The 14,201-nt window shown below is 38.2% G+C and overlaps 1 protein-coding gene and 1 pseudogene across 1 annotated transcript; both read right to left on the minus strand.

The window, feature by feature from the left end:
• Window positions 1-2,201: 2,201 nt before the first annotated feature.
• On the minus strand, window positions 2,202-7,077 carry LOC131694851 (uncharacterized). The gene is made up of 8 exons (XM_058983358.1): window positions 6,354-7,077; window positions 6,166-6,299; window positions 5,953-6,102; window positions 5,791-5,889; window positions 5,605-5,730; window positions 3,317-3,507; window positions 2,470-2,562; window positions 2,202-2,397 (listed from the first exon to the last, which is right to left on the minus strand). The coding sequence occupies exons 1-8, from the start codon at window positions 6,436-6,438 to the stop codon at window positions 2,202-2,204; spliced, it is 1,074 nt and encodes a 357-aa protein (XP_058839341.1). The 5' UTR covers window positions 6,439-7,077.
• A 1,179-nt stretch (window positions 7,078-8,256) lies between these two features.
• On the minus strand, window positions 8,257-13,047 carry LOC131694846 (F-box/WD repeat-containing protein 7-like; annotated as a pseudogene).
• Between the last annotated feature and the right edge of the window lie 1,154 nt (window positions 13,048-14,201).

Below are 14,201 nucleotides of genomic sequence, written 5' to 3' on the forward strand. Positions count from 1 at the left end.
AACCTGATCAACTCTAGTATACATTACAGTAACACGTGGTTATGCGAGAGGCTTTGCACACTAATACACTTTATAGTTTAAATGTTTCGGATTTAGTTTTCCTTGACTTACAATACTATATTTTCAATCGTTTATTCATTTTTTATCATGTCTTCGTCTGATGAGCTACACACAACAATGGTTACAGAGCATACACGTCACGTCATTTTATATGATAAGTATCATAGATTTCATCAACCCGTAATATAACTATTTCCTTAAATTATATTGTTTCTTCATAAATTAAGTTTAGTTCAAACAGCTGTACATACTAATTACATTTTGCATTAACCTTTGCGTCCCTGTGATGCTTTTCACTGATCAATTTGGGTGCTTTATTGGCTCTAGTTTGGACGATTGTCAACCGAATTCAACCAGACCACTTGCGGACGATTTGGAGTTCATTCAGGTTTCTTGGGCTGTATATATTGGACAGGATAGATAACCGGTTCCGAATTTATACGGAAATTCGTTGGGGTCTGTCCGAGGGTCGTTTATGCTATTTTCATTAAGTTTTCAACTCCTGCCTTGGGGCTGGTATTACTGTGGCATGCACATGGTCAAAACTCAAGTGTGAACCCTTCGAGCTTATGTTGGGATGGTAATGGCCATGTCCGGGCATTCTGGAGCAGGTTACGGGGGACCAGAAAAATCCGAAATGCGCCAACTTTACCAAAAGGCGTATCAAATGCTACAGATTCTCATGAAGAGTGCACAACGATGAAAGTTGGACACTAGTAGACTATTCCTGGACTTTTTCGGAAGCATCCGGGACATCTAGGAGCCGATTACGAGGGACTTCCTGGGACCGGTTTCCGGAACTAGCAGGCCTTGTCTGTGAAATGGTTGGACCAACATATACCTGTCGTGCGGCACATCAAATAACATCATTACATTCATGATCTATGAACATTGTGATTTCGTTTGGGATCATACGGACACACAGGCAAGTTTACGACTGGTTCCGATTATTTCGTGATCCGGTTGTTCGGATTAAACATTTTTGGTGAATGTGCTTGTCATGCGGCACATAGAGTAACATCAGTTTGATGATCCTTAAACCATGCAATTCTGTTGTAGGTTATCTGAACACACGGGGACACTGTACGATCGGTTCGGTTATTCCGTGGTCCGATACTTCGGTACAAACATTCCTATTCACCAAAAATGTTTGGTCCTTACAGGATTCCGGAATATTCCGAACCGGTCGTAAAGTGTTCTCATGAGCTCGAATGGCTTCAAACGTGCTAGTATTGTTCATAGATTGTCGAGCTGATGTAATTTGATGTACCGCACGACAGGAATATTCATCAAAAATGTTTGACCTGAGGAACCGGAACCCACCCTTGTTTCAGTCTATCCAGCTTACCTTAAACGTGATTGTTCATAGATCAACACGCTGATGTAATTTGATGTGCCGTACGATAGGTGTATGTTGGTCCAATTGTTTCACGGATGGGGTTTATTGTTTCCGGAGGCCGGTCCCAGGGGGTCCCTCGGGATCAATTCCTGGATCTCTCGGATGCTTCCGAAGGGATTAAGGAATGGTCTACTGGTGTGCAATTTGCATCGTTGTGTTCTTCATGAGAATGTGTAGTATTTGATGTTCCTTTTGGTAAAGGTGGCGCATTTCGGATCTACGAGATCCCCCGGAACCGGTTCCGGGATGCCCGGATGTGGCCGTTGCTGTCCCATGACTTCAAAGTGATTGCATATGAGTTTTGATCATTTACATGTTGTGGTGATGCCAGAATTAAAGCTGGATGTTGAAGGCTTAATGAAGGTAGCATAATTGACCCTCAAACTGACCGCACGAAATTTTCGTGTATTTCCGAAGTCGGTTGGCTGACCTGTCGAACATGTACAACCTGAGAAACATGAATAAATTCCCGATCGTTTGCGGGTGGTTTGGTTGAATTCGGTTGACAGTTGTTTGGACTGGAGCCAATCAGGCACCTGGGTTGATGAGTGAAAGGTGTCACGGAGACGCAAATGTTAACTGATTCAACATACACTGTCGCCGTGTGTTCTTGTTAGTACCGGACCTTGTCGAAACGTCTTGATACAGCCGTGCTTTATCATCAAGTGAACATACACTACCGCCATCACCACCCCCATGAACTGACTCGGATGAGATCCATAATCCATTTGTGAAGCATTCTTTATGTGTAGGATTTGATCACCATTAGGACCATCGTTTCCACGATAATCACCAACATTACCGATAGGGATTGGTCCGGATAGTGATTATCGACACTACTTTCGCTAGGCCCAAAATTGTCCGCTCGGCGAAACTTGTAGTGATATGTATATGCATCGCACGACTTGTCATCTCGTTTCGACGAGTGTTCATCGCGGCTGGAAGAATTCACATCGAAAGATTTTTATTCAATTGATTGAATCAATTGAAAAATTTGGAAGGCTACTTACCTGGAAACCAAGATTGATGGTTCTAATGGTGCTTCGAACCGTCTCTTTGCCAGTGTTCCGATACCGAGATTGTGTAACACTTTTGGCTTGAGTCTGTAGCCATAGTTATGTATTGTTGTTTTTTCTTATGTGCAAAAACTGTGATCGGTTGCTGCGAACCACTGAATTTTCAAAATGACATTTCGCAAATGAGTGCGTTCAATGCCGCTATCCGTGTTGCCAGTCGCCACTTTTGACAATTTGACTTGATTTGATTCATGATATCCCGGATATCACACATAAATGATGATATGAGATAACATTCGAGTTGTATGGGATATCAAGTAATATGGCACTTAATATCGTCGGATATCAAGGTAATCCGTATGTCACTTGATATCAGTGCTAATGTGAACATAGTAGTAGGCTGTTTTTTATCAGTCGGTTTATTTTGGATATTATAAGTAATTTTATTAGTGTTAACGAGAATCTGATAGTGAAAACTATTTTACAGATTAACAAAGTTAGTGTTAGTTTTAAACTTTTAATTGTTCAAACCACAGAAAACAGGTGAGATTTGTTTGGTATTGAAGCTTATTAAGTATCTAATTTTTATACTTCTCGTTACTCACAGTTTGCTGAAATGATGGCAAATATGGAAACAAGCATAATAAAAGATCTTACAGTACATCCTTCGGAGTGAATCAAAACTTGAGCCGCGGACATGAATATATCGAAAAATCGTTGGCTCCGTGAAATACTATTTTCTGAAACCAAGTCTGTTTTCGGTCCATGACATCAAAACAAAAATAGATGAACTAAACAACACGTATTCCCTGATGCCTAAATAAAATGCCTGAAAGCCAACAGGAGAAATTTTGTTTTTAATGTCTTACCAAGAGAATGCTGTTGATCTTGGATGTCGCGGATCAGCTCTTTCGATGAAGGATCCTTGGCGTGTTTAGCAACGTATTTTGCAATGGGTTGGAATAGGGAATTCCATTTTTTGCACGCCTCGTTTGGGTCACCCAAACCTAGTTTCTTATAATCAATGTCCAGCTAAAAATGAAATCGAAGATTATACCATTTATAAATTAATATAATGTTGGAAAAAGAACCTAAAAACTATTTCAAATAAAATTTCATCGATGATTTCTTTCGAATGTTATGTACAAAACAGCTAGGTTCAGTTTTCATTTGTATAAAGAAATAAATAGTCTCCTGAAATGATATTTTTTTTTTTTTTAACGGGCTGATAGGACTGCAGCTTATAGCTTGAGGGATCTCGGTCCGTCCCGCGAGACAAAATTTGCAAAATCGGAAGGATTAGCGACTGTCCGCCAAATAAACACCGGTCCTCGGGAGGAGGACTAAATTTTGCGCCTGTTTGTCTCGAAGTGTGTAACGTCAAGTTCTCTATTTTGTCTGGTCCAATGTATCCTGCTCCTAACAACGCGTGCTAAGTCGTCAGTGATGCAATTAAAACTTCGCCTTGATTCCGCTTCTATTTTCTTCCTGATCTCCTCATGGGTCCCCTAGGTCAGAAGCGGATCAATCGAATACAAACTATTTGGCGCAAGTTCAGAGCGTGTAACGTCGTGTCATCTAGTCTGTCATCCTATGGAAAATCATCCTACCATCGCCTTGGGGTCAACGTCATATTGGCAAATTTCGCATTGAATCCGCTTCTGTCTCTTCCTAATCTCCTTTTTGTCTCCTAGGTCCGAAGCAGATCAATCGACTATTAGCAGTATTAGTCCTTACTCGCGAATACTTTTCCTTCAACTGTGCTGTTTCTTCTCTATCTTACAACTGTGCTGCTTCTTCTCTATCTTATAACATAACTCAATTATCCCTGTTCTAGTCAATATACATTTTCATTACATTATGGACCAGGCAAACCCTTAATTTTTCTATTATTATTATCCTGAGTAGCTATACCAGTGAAGGTATTTTAGGATTTCGTTAAAAAGAATCTCTGCCAATAAAGGCGTAAGCAATATTTCTCCACATGAAGTTTGCTCGAAACGAATGTCCGCCTGGTTCGACTCGAACAGACCACACCGAAAGGGTTGCTTATCATTTCTGAGAGCCGGTGTGCTTGATCGAGTTTAATAATCATAAGAACAAATCCTGAATAATTAACTATCTCTTAGGTGCCAGTCCTGCACTCCTTTCCTGAACTAGCCTTATACTCACGATCAAAAGAGTCGACAACTAGTAGGATCTACATGTCCCCCACCCAAGCGAATTGATCAACTTGCAAGTAGGAGCACATATCTACCAACCAGCCAAGAAGACTTCCGAATCAATGAGAATGGACCATGCCAGTCGAAGGCCACAGGCCCAGCGCCATCTCGTACAGTGTCATTGTCATTTCTCAGCCCACCCTCTGGCAGACGTTCATCCGCCCATCTAGACTCTGTCAAGATGAGAACCTACAAAGCCTAACTGTTCGTATGTGCTAGTCCGTTTAGATTTTGGTTTGCTGAAACGAAACAAGAAAAGCAAAATAATTGTGATTAGTATCGTAGTTATAATAAATAGGTAAACGATTTCTCCTCAGTTGTCCGTTCCCTTGTTCGTAGTCCTCCCTCCTGTTCCTGGTCTGTTTGGGCCACTGGCTTTCGGTTTCCTTGGTCGACACGCTCGATCGATTTAGACATCATAGCAGGAGAAACAAATGAAAAGACAAAAGAAAACAAAATGAAAATAAATGGACGTCTGCTATCTGTGCCTAAATTGATGTTGCTTCTCAGTTTTGCACGACCCAGGGGGGACTTGGCCTTGATCCCAATGCTCTGTCACCGATGTTACGTGATATTCGTTATGGAATATTCTTTGTGTGGGGGCCATTCATAAGCAATGTTGTTCGTTTTTTTTATCCCTGATCCGCTGATACGTCTAAAATTCATTTTTATTTTTTATCTCGTTACGTGACGCTCTTCCCCTATTGTCAATATCCAACATCATTTATGAATGGTCCCCTGGTGATATATTTAGAGCAGACAATCCAATGAAAAATAGGATTGACAGGATTTTAGTGCGCTGTTGGCGCCTTGTGTCACATCTTCATGTTTGTTATTCATACTAACAATACCAAAGCATGCGATGTGATGACCGGAAGATTAGAGAAGCAACTGTATTTACAAATACCTTGTTCTGTCGGACCTCAACCTGTTCGTTTGAATTTGTATTATCTTCAACACATTCAGAAACATCTTCTACTTGTTCGGTTCTGAAGTAATCCGAAATGTCTGCTTGGTGAATCGTTTGTGTTTCCTGAGAAAAAAAAACAAACTTGAGCTATTTTCGGTATCGTTTGGTTGTGTACAATTCCACCTCTGTTTTAGAATTATCACAGCTCTCATCTTGAGAAAGAAAAGAACGCATATAAAAATTGTCCTCAGTTCCGGTGGTAGCTACCGGTGACTTATATGGCTGAAAATGTTGATAAAATAGTCTGTTTTGATTTGTGAATTGTGAATCGTATGTTGGTCTCACCTCCAGGCGGGCGTCGTTCATTGCGATGGAATCCTTGCCAAAATCATTCGCTGTTAGGGAAAGATCCGAGGTCTTTTTGTTTTGTGTCTGCGTGCTTAAGACAACGTTATCGTTTGTTTCACAGGGCAGTATTGATGCATTAACCAGATTCTATCGCGGGAAGTAAAAATTACGATTTAGTACATAGGATAGTAAATATAAAACTATACTTACATTCCTTTCACGCCAGTTTGTAACCCAACACCACAATTGACTGACCTCGAACGTTGTATTGCTAGTAGCGCTGATGGCAGCCGCGAACTCGCTTTCGTTGAATGTTATCAAATTCATTGTTTTGATTCCAGCACCTGAATGTAAAAATTGGTGCTAGTTTATTTGTTTTATAATTTGGTCAATACTACCTTTGAAAATATCCAAGCAAATTGCTGGAGCCTCCGAAAGAAAATCTGCTATTAGCATAAGCTCGTCCAACACGATGTTCTCCATTTTGATTTATCATTAGAATGATCTTCTTTTAACGTACTAGTGGCAGCGATAAAAATCATAAGGCGCGCCAATGAAAATCATACTCATTTCATTATTGTATCATACTTTTCGATTATGAAAATCATAAGAACCTTATGAAATCTATAAGTGACTTATGAAATCGCGTTTTTGTATTTTTTATGGTTTCATAAGGCAAATTTAATGAATTTCGCTAGTCAATTTGCGTGAGTGTGGGTAAGAGCGAAAGCGACGCACAACTCAAAAGTAAGTTAAAAGAACTTATTCTGCAGGTTGTTTTATTAAACCGTGTAGGAACTGACTTACACGGAAACGAACAACTACCTAAAATTGAGTTCCTTTGACGTGGTAGCGTGGGGGAACTTAAAATTAGGTAAACCGTGGTAGTTTCCATTTAACCACGGCAACTTATTGATAGGTTTTTTATACTCAAATTTAAGTTGAATTTACCTAATTTTGAGTATACCCCAAACAACTCAAAAGTACCTTCCTCCACGGAAGACCTCAACTGAGTCGAATCTCTCGTTTTGTTTTTGACAACACTAATAAGTGCGAAAGAGACGAACAACTCAAAAGTAAGTTAAAAGAACTTATTCTGCAGGTTGTTTTATTTAACCGTGTAGTTTCGCCCTAGGATTCGCCCCAAACAAAAACCACATTAGAGTGAGATGGATAACATGTAAATATCAATTTCTCCCATTTTCTCTTTATACCTTAATCCAGCATTGCGTGTATGCGGAATCGCTTTCAAAGTGGCGAAGGAGTTGCGTGATGTTTAATTTCAAAATTAGATTTACTTCAATCAAGTTGTTCACAACATGGTAATTTTTTGGGAACAGTTTGTGGCGACGGGACTACTGCTCTGAGGACTACATTATGGATATCAATCAAAATAGTAGGTACAATATCTTAAATAGCCAATGATATATAACTCGACCATTATTTTCAAAACATCATATCTACATTCAGGCAAAACGTATAGCGAAAAAAATGTATAGAAAAATTGTAATTTTATTGCATACGGTATTCTGTTGGTTTACACCTAGTATCAGGACAAGGAAAGAAAATAAAACTACCTTTTATTTATCTCTAGTATCCCAATGTTATTATATTAACAGTTTCTTCCTTGACCTGACATAAGGTATACAAATGTAACCAACAGGGTATCGTAAGCTAATAAATTTACAATTACAATTATTCAAAATTCGTATCTAACAAATGTAAACAAACTAAGTTTACTTTGCCAAACGCAAGCTAAATATTGTTCATCTACACATTATAATTGTAATTTTATTGAATACGGTATTGTTTGTATTTTTGTATTTGGTATGTTTATTTGCAGCGACAACCTGTTAGCGTAAGCTTCATATCAGGTTAAGAAAATAAGTATTCTGTCGGTTTACATCCCAGGTTTACACCTAGTATCAGGAAAAAGATAACTACATATCAATTTATTATTATGTCGAAATGTCATTATTTGCGAAAATTTTGTTGATGTGATGTTTTGCCAAGTCGACTGTGCACTCGAAAAAGAAAATCAGTAAGAATAACAAATTTTGGTTTTAATCTATGGCTGTGAACCATTTGGAGATATTTTTTACTTTTAGTTAAAATCTGTCACTTAGAAAGTTTTTAGCAAAATAACCCTTCCAAGGTGATTTGAGTTATAAAAACTCCTTGAACCCTTCTTTGGAGCATGGTTAAGGTTGGACAGAGAAAGGGTAAAATTCACAAACGAAAAAAGCAGTTTTTTTCCACACCGTATGTTAGATCTTCATAAAATCAATCAGCAGTACTGTAACAACATTCTACATACGCTGATTGATTTTTATGAAGATCTGACATACGGTGTGGAAAAAAACTGCTTTTTTCGTTTGCGAATTTTGCGCATTCTCTGTCCAACCTTAAAATTGACAAAGCGATAGTTGAATCCCAGTAAATTTTGTAGAGCTCAATCGGCCCGATTATCAGGCCGATGATCGGGCCGACTAAGCCCGATAACAGGCCGATCAGAGCAGGATATCGGGTTTATATCCTGCAATTTTGCACCATTTGCATAAACCGCGTCAATCTTCGAATATGTCAAACGCATCGACGTAATCGGACCGACGTGAGCCCGATGTCGAACTATAGAAAATCGGGCGATCGTCGTGCTCCTTATTTTGCTCTTCTTCTTATTTTATTCGTTTGGGTTTTCTTTTTATTTCAAATAAAAACAAAAACAGCAATATTTTTTGCTTCAAATTTTTTATTAGCGTCAGATTTTTTCAAGTATACTTATCTAAACTTATGAGCAGTCAAGCGGGCACCCTCAACATCAAAATCGAGTACCATTTGTTTGATTTCTTCCGTACCGTTGCGTGATCCTACGGCACAAATTTGTTTCGTGTTATTGGCTCTGATTCGTTACACACCACCCGATTCTAGTGCAACCAGGTTACGAGTGGACTCTCCAATTTTAACGTCCCACAGCTTGACGGTACTGTCGTCGGAGCTAGTGATTCCGAAGCGGGAATTGAACAGTAAAAAGGTGACAGCTGATTGATGCTTGTTGGGGCCAGATAGCATTTGCAAGCATTGGCCAATGATGATGTCCAAAACCTTGAGGGTCGGGTCAGCATTCCCTTATTCCAGAATATTTTTCCGGAGCTCCATTCCGGATGTTAAACTCTGGTGGCCCATCAAATCATGCTTGCAACTCTCCGCTTTCACGTTCCACACGCGAACCGACGTGTAAAGCGAGCCAAATACGATGTGAATACCATCAAACTAGCGAGTACACTTGATTAGTGTGGCCATGTAGCGTACGGAGATACTCTTGTCGTTCAGGATTCCACACCTTAACCATGCAGTCCCGCAACTACTAGCATACCATCGTACTGAACACAGCGAACAGCAGCCAAATGACATGTAAGCAAGTGCCCTCGATAACGTCCCAGAATCGTAGAGTCGCATCGCGAGAACCACTGATGACTTTATTTCCGTGTAAATGCATACAACGAGCAGTCTAAGTGTGGCCATATAGCGTATGCAACAGTTGGCCAGTTTCAGCGTTCCACACCTTCAACGTGCGGTCAGTACTGCCGAAGATGATTATGTTTCCGGCCTTTTGTGACGACCAGAGTCCACCTGTGTGGTTAACCAATGTTCGAAGGCACTTTCCGGTGTTGGCAAACCACACTTTGAACGTATTGTCGTCGGAACCGGATTGCCGCAGAACTGAAGGCACGTGATAACGTGGTCATCGAAACCTTTTAGTACTTTAGCCGTACGAATCGGTCTCGAGCGCCAGTTCACCTCGATGATGTGTTGTCGCATGTACGCCACTTTCCATTGGGACGAAATGGGAGGCATATTGCTGGCATGGCCCCGTTTCGGACGGTCACCTCCCATCGCTTCCATCACGATGGCAGCTTCCTTGCTATTTTCCTTCTCTTGGTTCCAGGTAGGACAGCACTTGAAGTGCGAGCTCCTTCAGAGCAAGTAAAATAAAATCTCGCGGGAATTGGGATTCGATAACCGTCAACATGTGCCGCACCTGGGTCGGGCCGTAATGTTCGGTCAGCAGATCTACTGTCACCAGACGTTTGACGGTCCATCGCTAGAAGTGTTGCAACGAATCGTTTACCTCGGGAGGAGGATTATACTTCGGAGTCTTTCGCTCTCTCATCGTTGAGGATGTTGGCGTTGAAGTAAGATTAGACGGACTGAGTAAAGTTCTCGGCGAATCTAAAGCTAACCGTTTCATACTACTAAAGTTGAGGGACTCCGACTTTGCGTTGTCACAGTTATTCCCTACGGTTCCGGATCCCATAGTACGACCGGTGCCGCTTCTGAACAACATCCGATTCTCAGTCAACTTGCGCTTCCGATACGTGCTTCCGGAACCGAGATCATGAGCTAAAATATTTTCCGCAGCATCCATGTCGATATAGCTGTACAAATCAACGTCTCGTGAAGGCAGTTCGTCCTCGATGCTTGCAAGACCGCCGAGATCGGTGCCACCATGTCCTTCATCATCAGGGTAATCTCGCCATGTGTAAGTTTCCTCATCCTATCCTTCCTCGCAATCGGCTTAGTTTTCGTCATCGCACTCGTGCTCTTCTACAGCAGCAGCCAGCTCTAGTGACATAGACATAAGGTACTTCTGTGAAATTAATACGTAATCATATTAATTTACGATAAAATGGTATCGTCCAATTTTGTACGTACCGAAATCTAAACTAATACACAGGAAAGCCATACGTGAAGCAATGGGACTCATCCAACTCGGACGAGTTTGCAATTGTAATGTTACAGTAGCACGATGATCGGATGAGAGCAACTTATGGGCAGGTTAATGTGTCTTAATTAGTATCCAGCGTGGACTACCGTGTAGATCAGGTTTAAACAGTTTTTCCTAAGAAAGTCCTTCACAAGTGCCAAGAAAACGAATAAACTACCAAATGTGATGACCCCGCTCAACACCTGAAAAAACAACATACGTGATTAAATTTTAATACATTATACATTGGTTGTTTATCTATAGCAAGTTGGATTGGCCTAGATTTTTCTTAGTGGTTGTCGTAGAATGAAGTAAAACGATAGTAGGATGGCACGTGGAATATCCAGTCGAAAGCAAATTTAGTAAGCCAAGTCGGTCAGGAGAGTAATGTCGATTTCCGCATTGCTTTTTGTTATTCGGGTCCTGCGTGGTCGTGACAAGTCGGCTCCAGCTCAACATATGCTGAAACGCACCTGGGAAACGCCATCATGGTATCGAAAGATTCGGTGTTTTGAAATCTAGCGGATTTATGTAGAACACGATCAGCAGCTTCGTAATGCTGAGCGTTTAGATGATTTTCCTTAGAAACGTAGCATGGCGGAGATATCCATCAATACTTCAGCCAATCGATGTGTTATGTTTAGGTCCAATATTATGACCGGTTCGTAGAAGAGGCACCTGGCAAATAGTATTTTATTTTATTTATGCATTCACCAGGAACAGTTTGGTGTGATCGTTTATTTTTGGTATATGCATGAGCATTGGTTTGCTTCTCGATATAATACTGTCAACTTACAATAAACTTCAGCGGCGATGAGGTATGTTTGCGTCTTTGACTGTCTGCAGGCAGAGCAAGCTTTGAGCTTCTGCTTTGTAAAAAAGTATATTTCAATGTCTGAGGTTTCCAGTTGCTGCGGTTGATACTTTCCAAGTATCCAAATATTAAAAAATCTTCATGAAAAGTAATCAATGTATTTGGGGGAATTGGTAGTATTTCTGATTGATTTTCGTGAAGATTTTTCCAATGTATAGTGGTCCGATTCCAGAATTTAGGATGACAAAAACATTTGTGACTAAGCTACTGGTTCTAGAAATTTCATGTCTTCGGAACAAATAATCTGTGTCAATTCAGGCATCTTTTGAGATGGGTGACATTAGGGTTGTCCAAACCCTAATGAAACAAGAAGAGATAAAACAATCAAGTGTTCCGCAAAAGTGTAGTACAACCTTTTTCAACCAACTTTGCGGAGGAAATCATACTTCTAAGTTTAATGGTTTTAATTTTACAGCCATTATAATGTTGTGTGATAGGGCAACCCTAAAACATTCAGTTTTTTTCATTATAACTTTAAATATTTTTTTACTTCAATAGTGTCTTCACAAAACTTTTAGAGCTTAAAGAGACGAATATTGTTTATATAGACAGATTTCAGATAGCTCGTTTAGTTAAAAAGTTATGAGCATTTTTAGCAAAAAAATACGCGTGAATAAATTCGATTTTGTAACTCTGTGATCATTCACATATTTGAGTGTGTTCTTGGATGGCCACGCGGACCGTCATTCTGATATTTAGTTTTCGGTGTATGGATCACATTCTGACAGGGAGTGAGTTACTCCATATCACTATCACTGGTCATGTCGACATGGAACGTGTTGACCAGTGGATATGAGAGCTTTCTTTTTAGTTGATTCAATTGAAGGCATGGACCTAGACTTCTGGAATCGAGGATAGAGATTTCCTGATTTGACCGATACATGATCGCGCGAGTGCGGGGGACTGTAGGTTCACGCTTGAGATCGCGTTTGAATGTTTATAAGTGCTGAGACGTTCATATTATCACGGTGATGTTATCATGTCTGCGAGAGCGCGGGTGTAGGTTGCATGGATGATAACGAAGGGCTCAAGCATTTGTATGTTCGTTTGTCGCGTGTATGTGACTTCGTGAGTATAAGTTCGATTTTTATGTCGCCATGGAACGTGTAGTTTGGTAGATATGAGCATCAACTTTTTGATTGGTCTACCTGAAGGCATTGGACTTATGCTACTAGGACCGAGAATTGTAATATCACGAGGACACATTATTTTTATAAACGTGATGCCATTCGCATGTTCGCGTGTTCTTCATTGATCGCGCGTGCACGTCTTGGTCCAACTGAAAGCATGAGTTTGGGCTGCTAGGATCAATGGTAGAGACTTGCGGACGTTACCGATTCATGATTGCGCGAGCGGTGGGTTGATGCTTGAGACCGCGTTAGCAAATTTTTAGGTGCAAACGTTCACTTAATTACCAGGGTGTTTGAATTTTTGTAACATCGCGGGCGTTTGCATTTGTAAAATTCTAAAATTCTAAAATTCTAAAATTCTAGAATTCTAAAATTCTAAAATTCTAAAATTCTAAAATTCTAAAATTCTAAAATTCTAAAATTCTAAAATTCTAAAATTCTAAAATTCTAAAATTCTAAAATTCTAAAATTCTAAAATTCTAAAATTCTAAAATTCTAAAATTCTAAAATTCCAAAATTCCAAAATTCTAAAATTCTAAAATTCTAAAATTCTAAAATTCTAAAATTCTAAAATTCTAAAATTCTAAAATTCTAAAATTCTAAAATTCTAAAATTCTAAAATTCTAAAATTCTAAAATTCTAAAATTCTAAAATTCTAAAATTCTAAAATTCTAAAATTCTAAAATTCTAAAATTCTAAAATTCTAAAATTTCAAAATTCTAAAATTCTAAAATTCTAAAACTCTAAAATTCTAAAATTCTAAAATTCTAAAATTCTAAAATTCTAAAATTCTAAAATTCTAAAATTCTAAAATTCTAAAATTCTAAAATTCTAAAATTCTAAAATTCTAAAATTCTAAAATTCTAAGATTCTAAAATTCTAAAATTCTAAAATTCTAAAATTCTAAAATTCTAAAATTCTAAAATTCTAAAATTCTAAAATTCTAAAATTCTAAAATTCTAAAATTCTAAAATTCTAAAATTCTAAAATTCTAAAATTCTAAAATTCTAAAATTCTAAAATTCTAAAATTCTAAAATTCTAAAATTCTAAAATTCTAAAATTCTAAAATTCTAAAATTCTAAAATTCTAAAATTCTAAAATTCTAAAATTCTAAAATTCTAAAATTCTAAAATTCTAAAATTCTAAAATTCTAAAATTCTAAAATTCTAAAATTCTAAAATTCTAAAATTCTAAAATTCTAAAATTCTAAAATTCTAAAATTCTAAAATTCTAAAATTCTAAAATTCTAAAATTCTAAAATTCTAAAATTCTAAAATTCTAAAATTCTAAAATTCTAAAATTCTAAAATTCTAAAATTCTAAAATTCTAAAATTCTAAAATTCTAAAATTCTAAAATTCTAAAATTCTAAAATTCTAAAATTCTAAAATTCTAAAATTCTAAAATTCTAAAATTCTAAAATTCTAAAATTCTAAAATTCTAAAATTCTAAAATTCTAAAATTCTAAAATTCTAAAA

This window comes from Topomyia yanbarensis, unplaced genomic scaffold (genome assembly GCF_030247195.1).
Source record: "Topomyia yanbarensis strain Yona2022 unplaced genomic scaffold, ASM3024719v1 HiC_scaffold_17, whole genome shotgun sequence".
Lineage (NCBI taxonomy): Eukaryota > Metazoa > Arthropoda > Insecta > Diptera > Culicidae > Topomyia > Topomyia yanbarensis.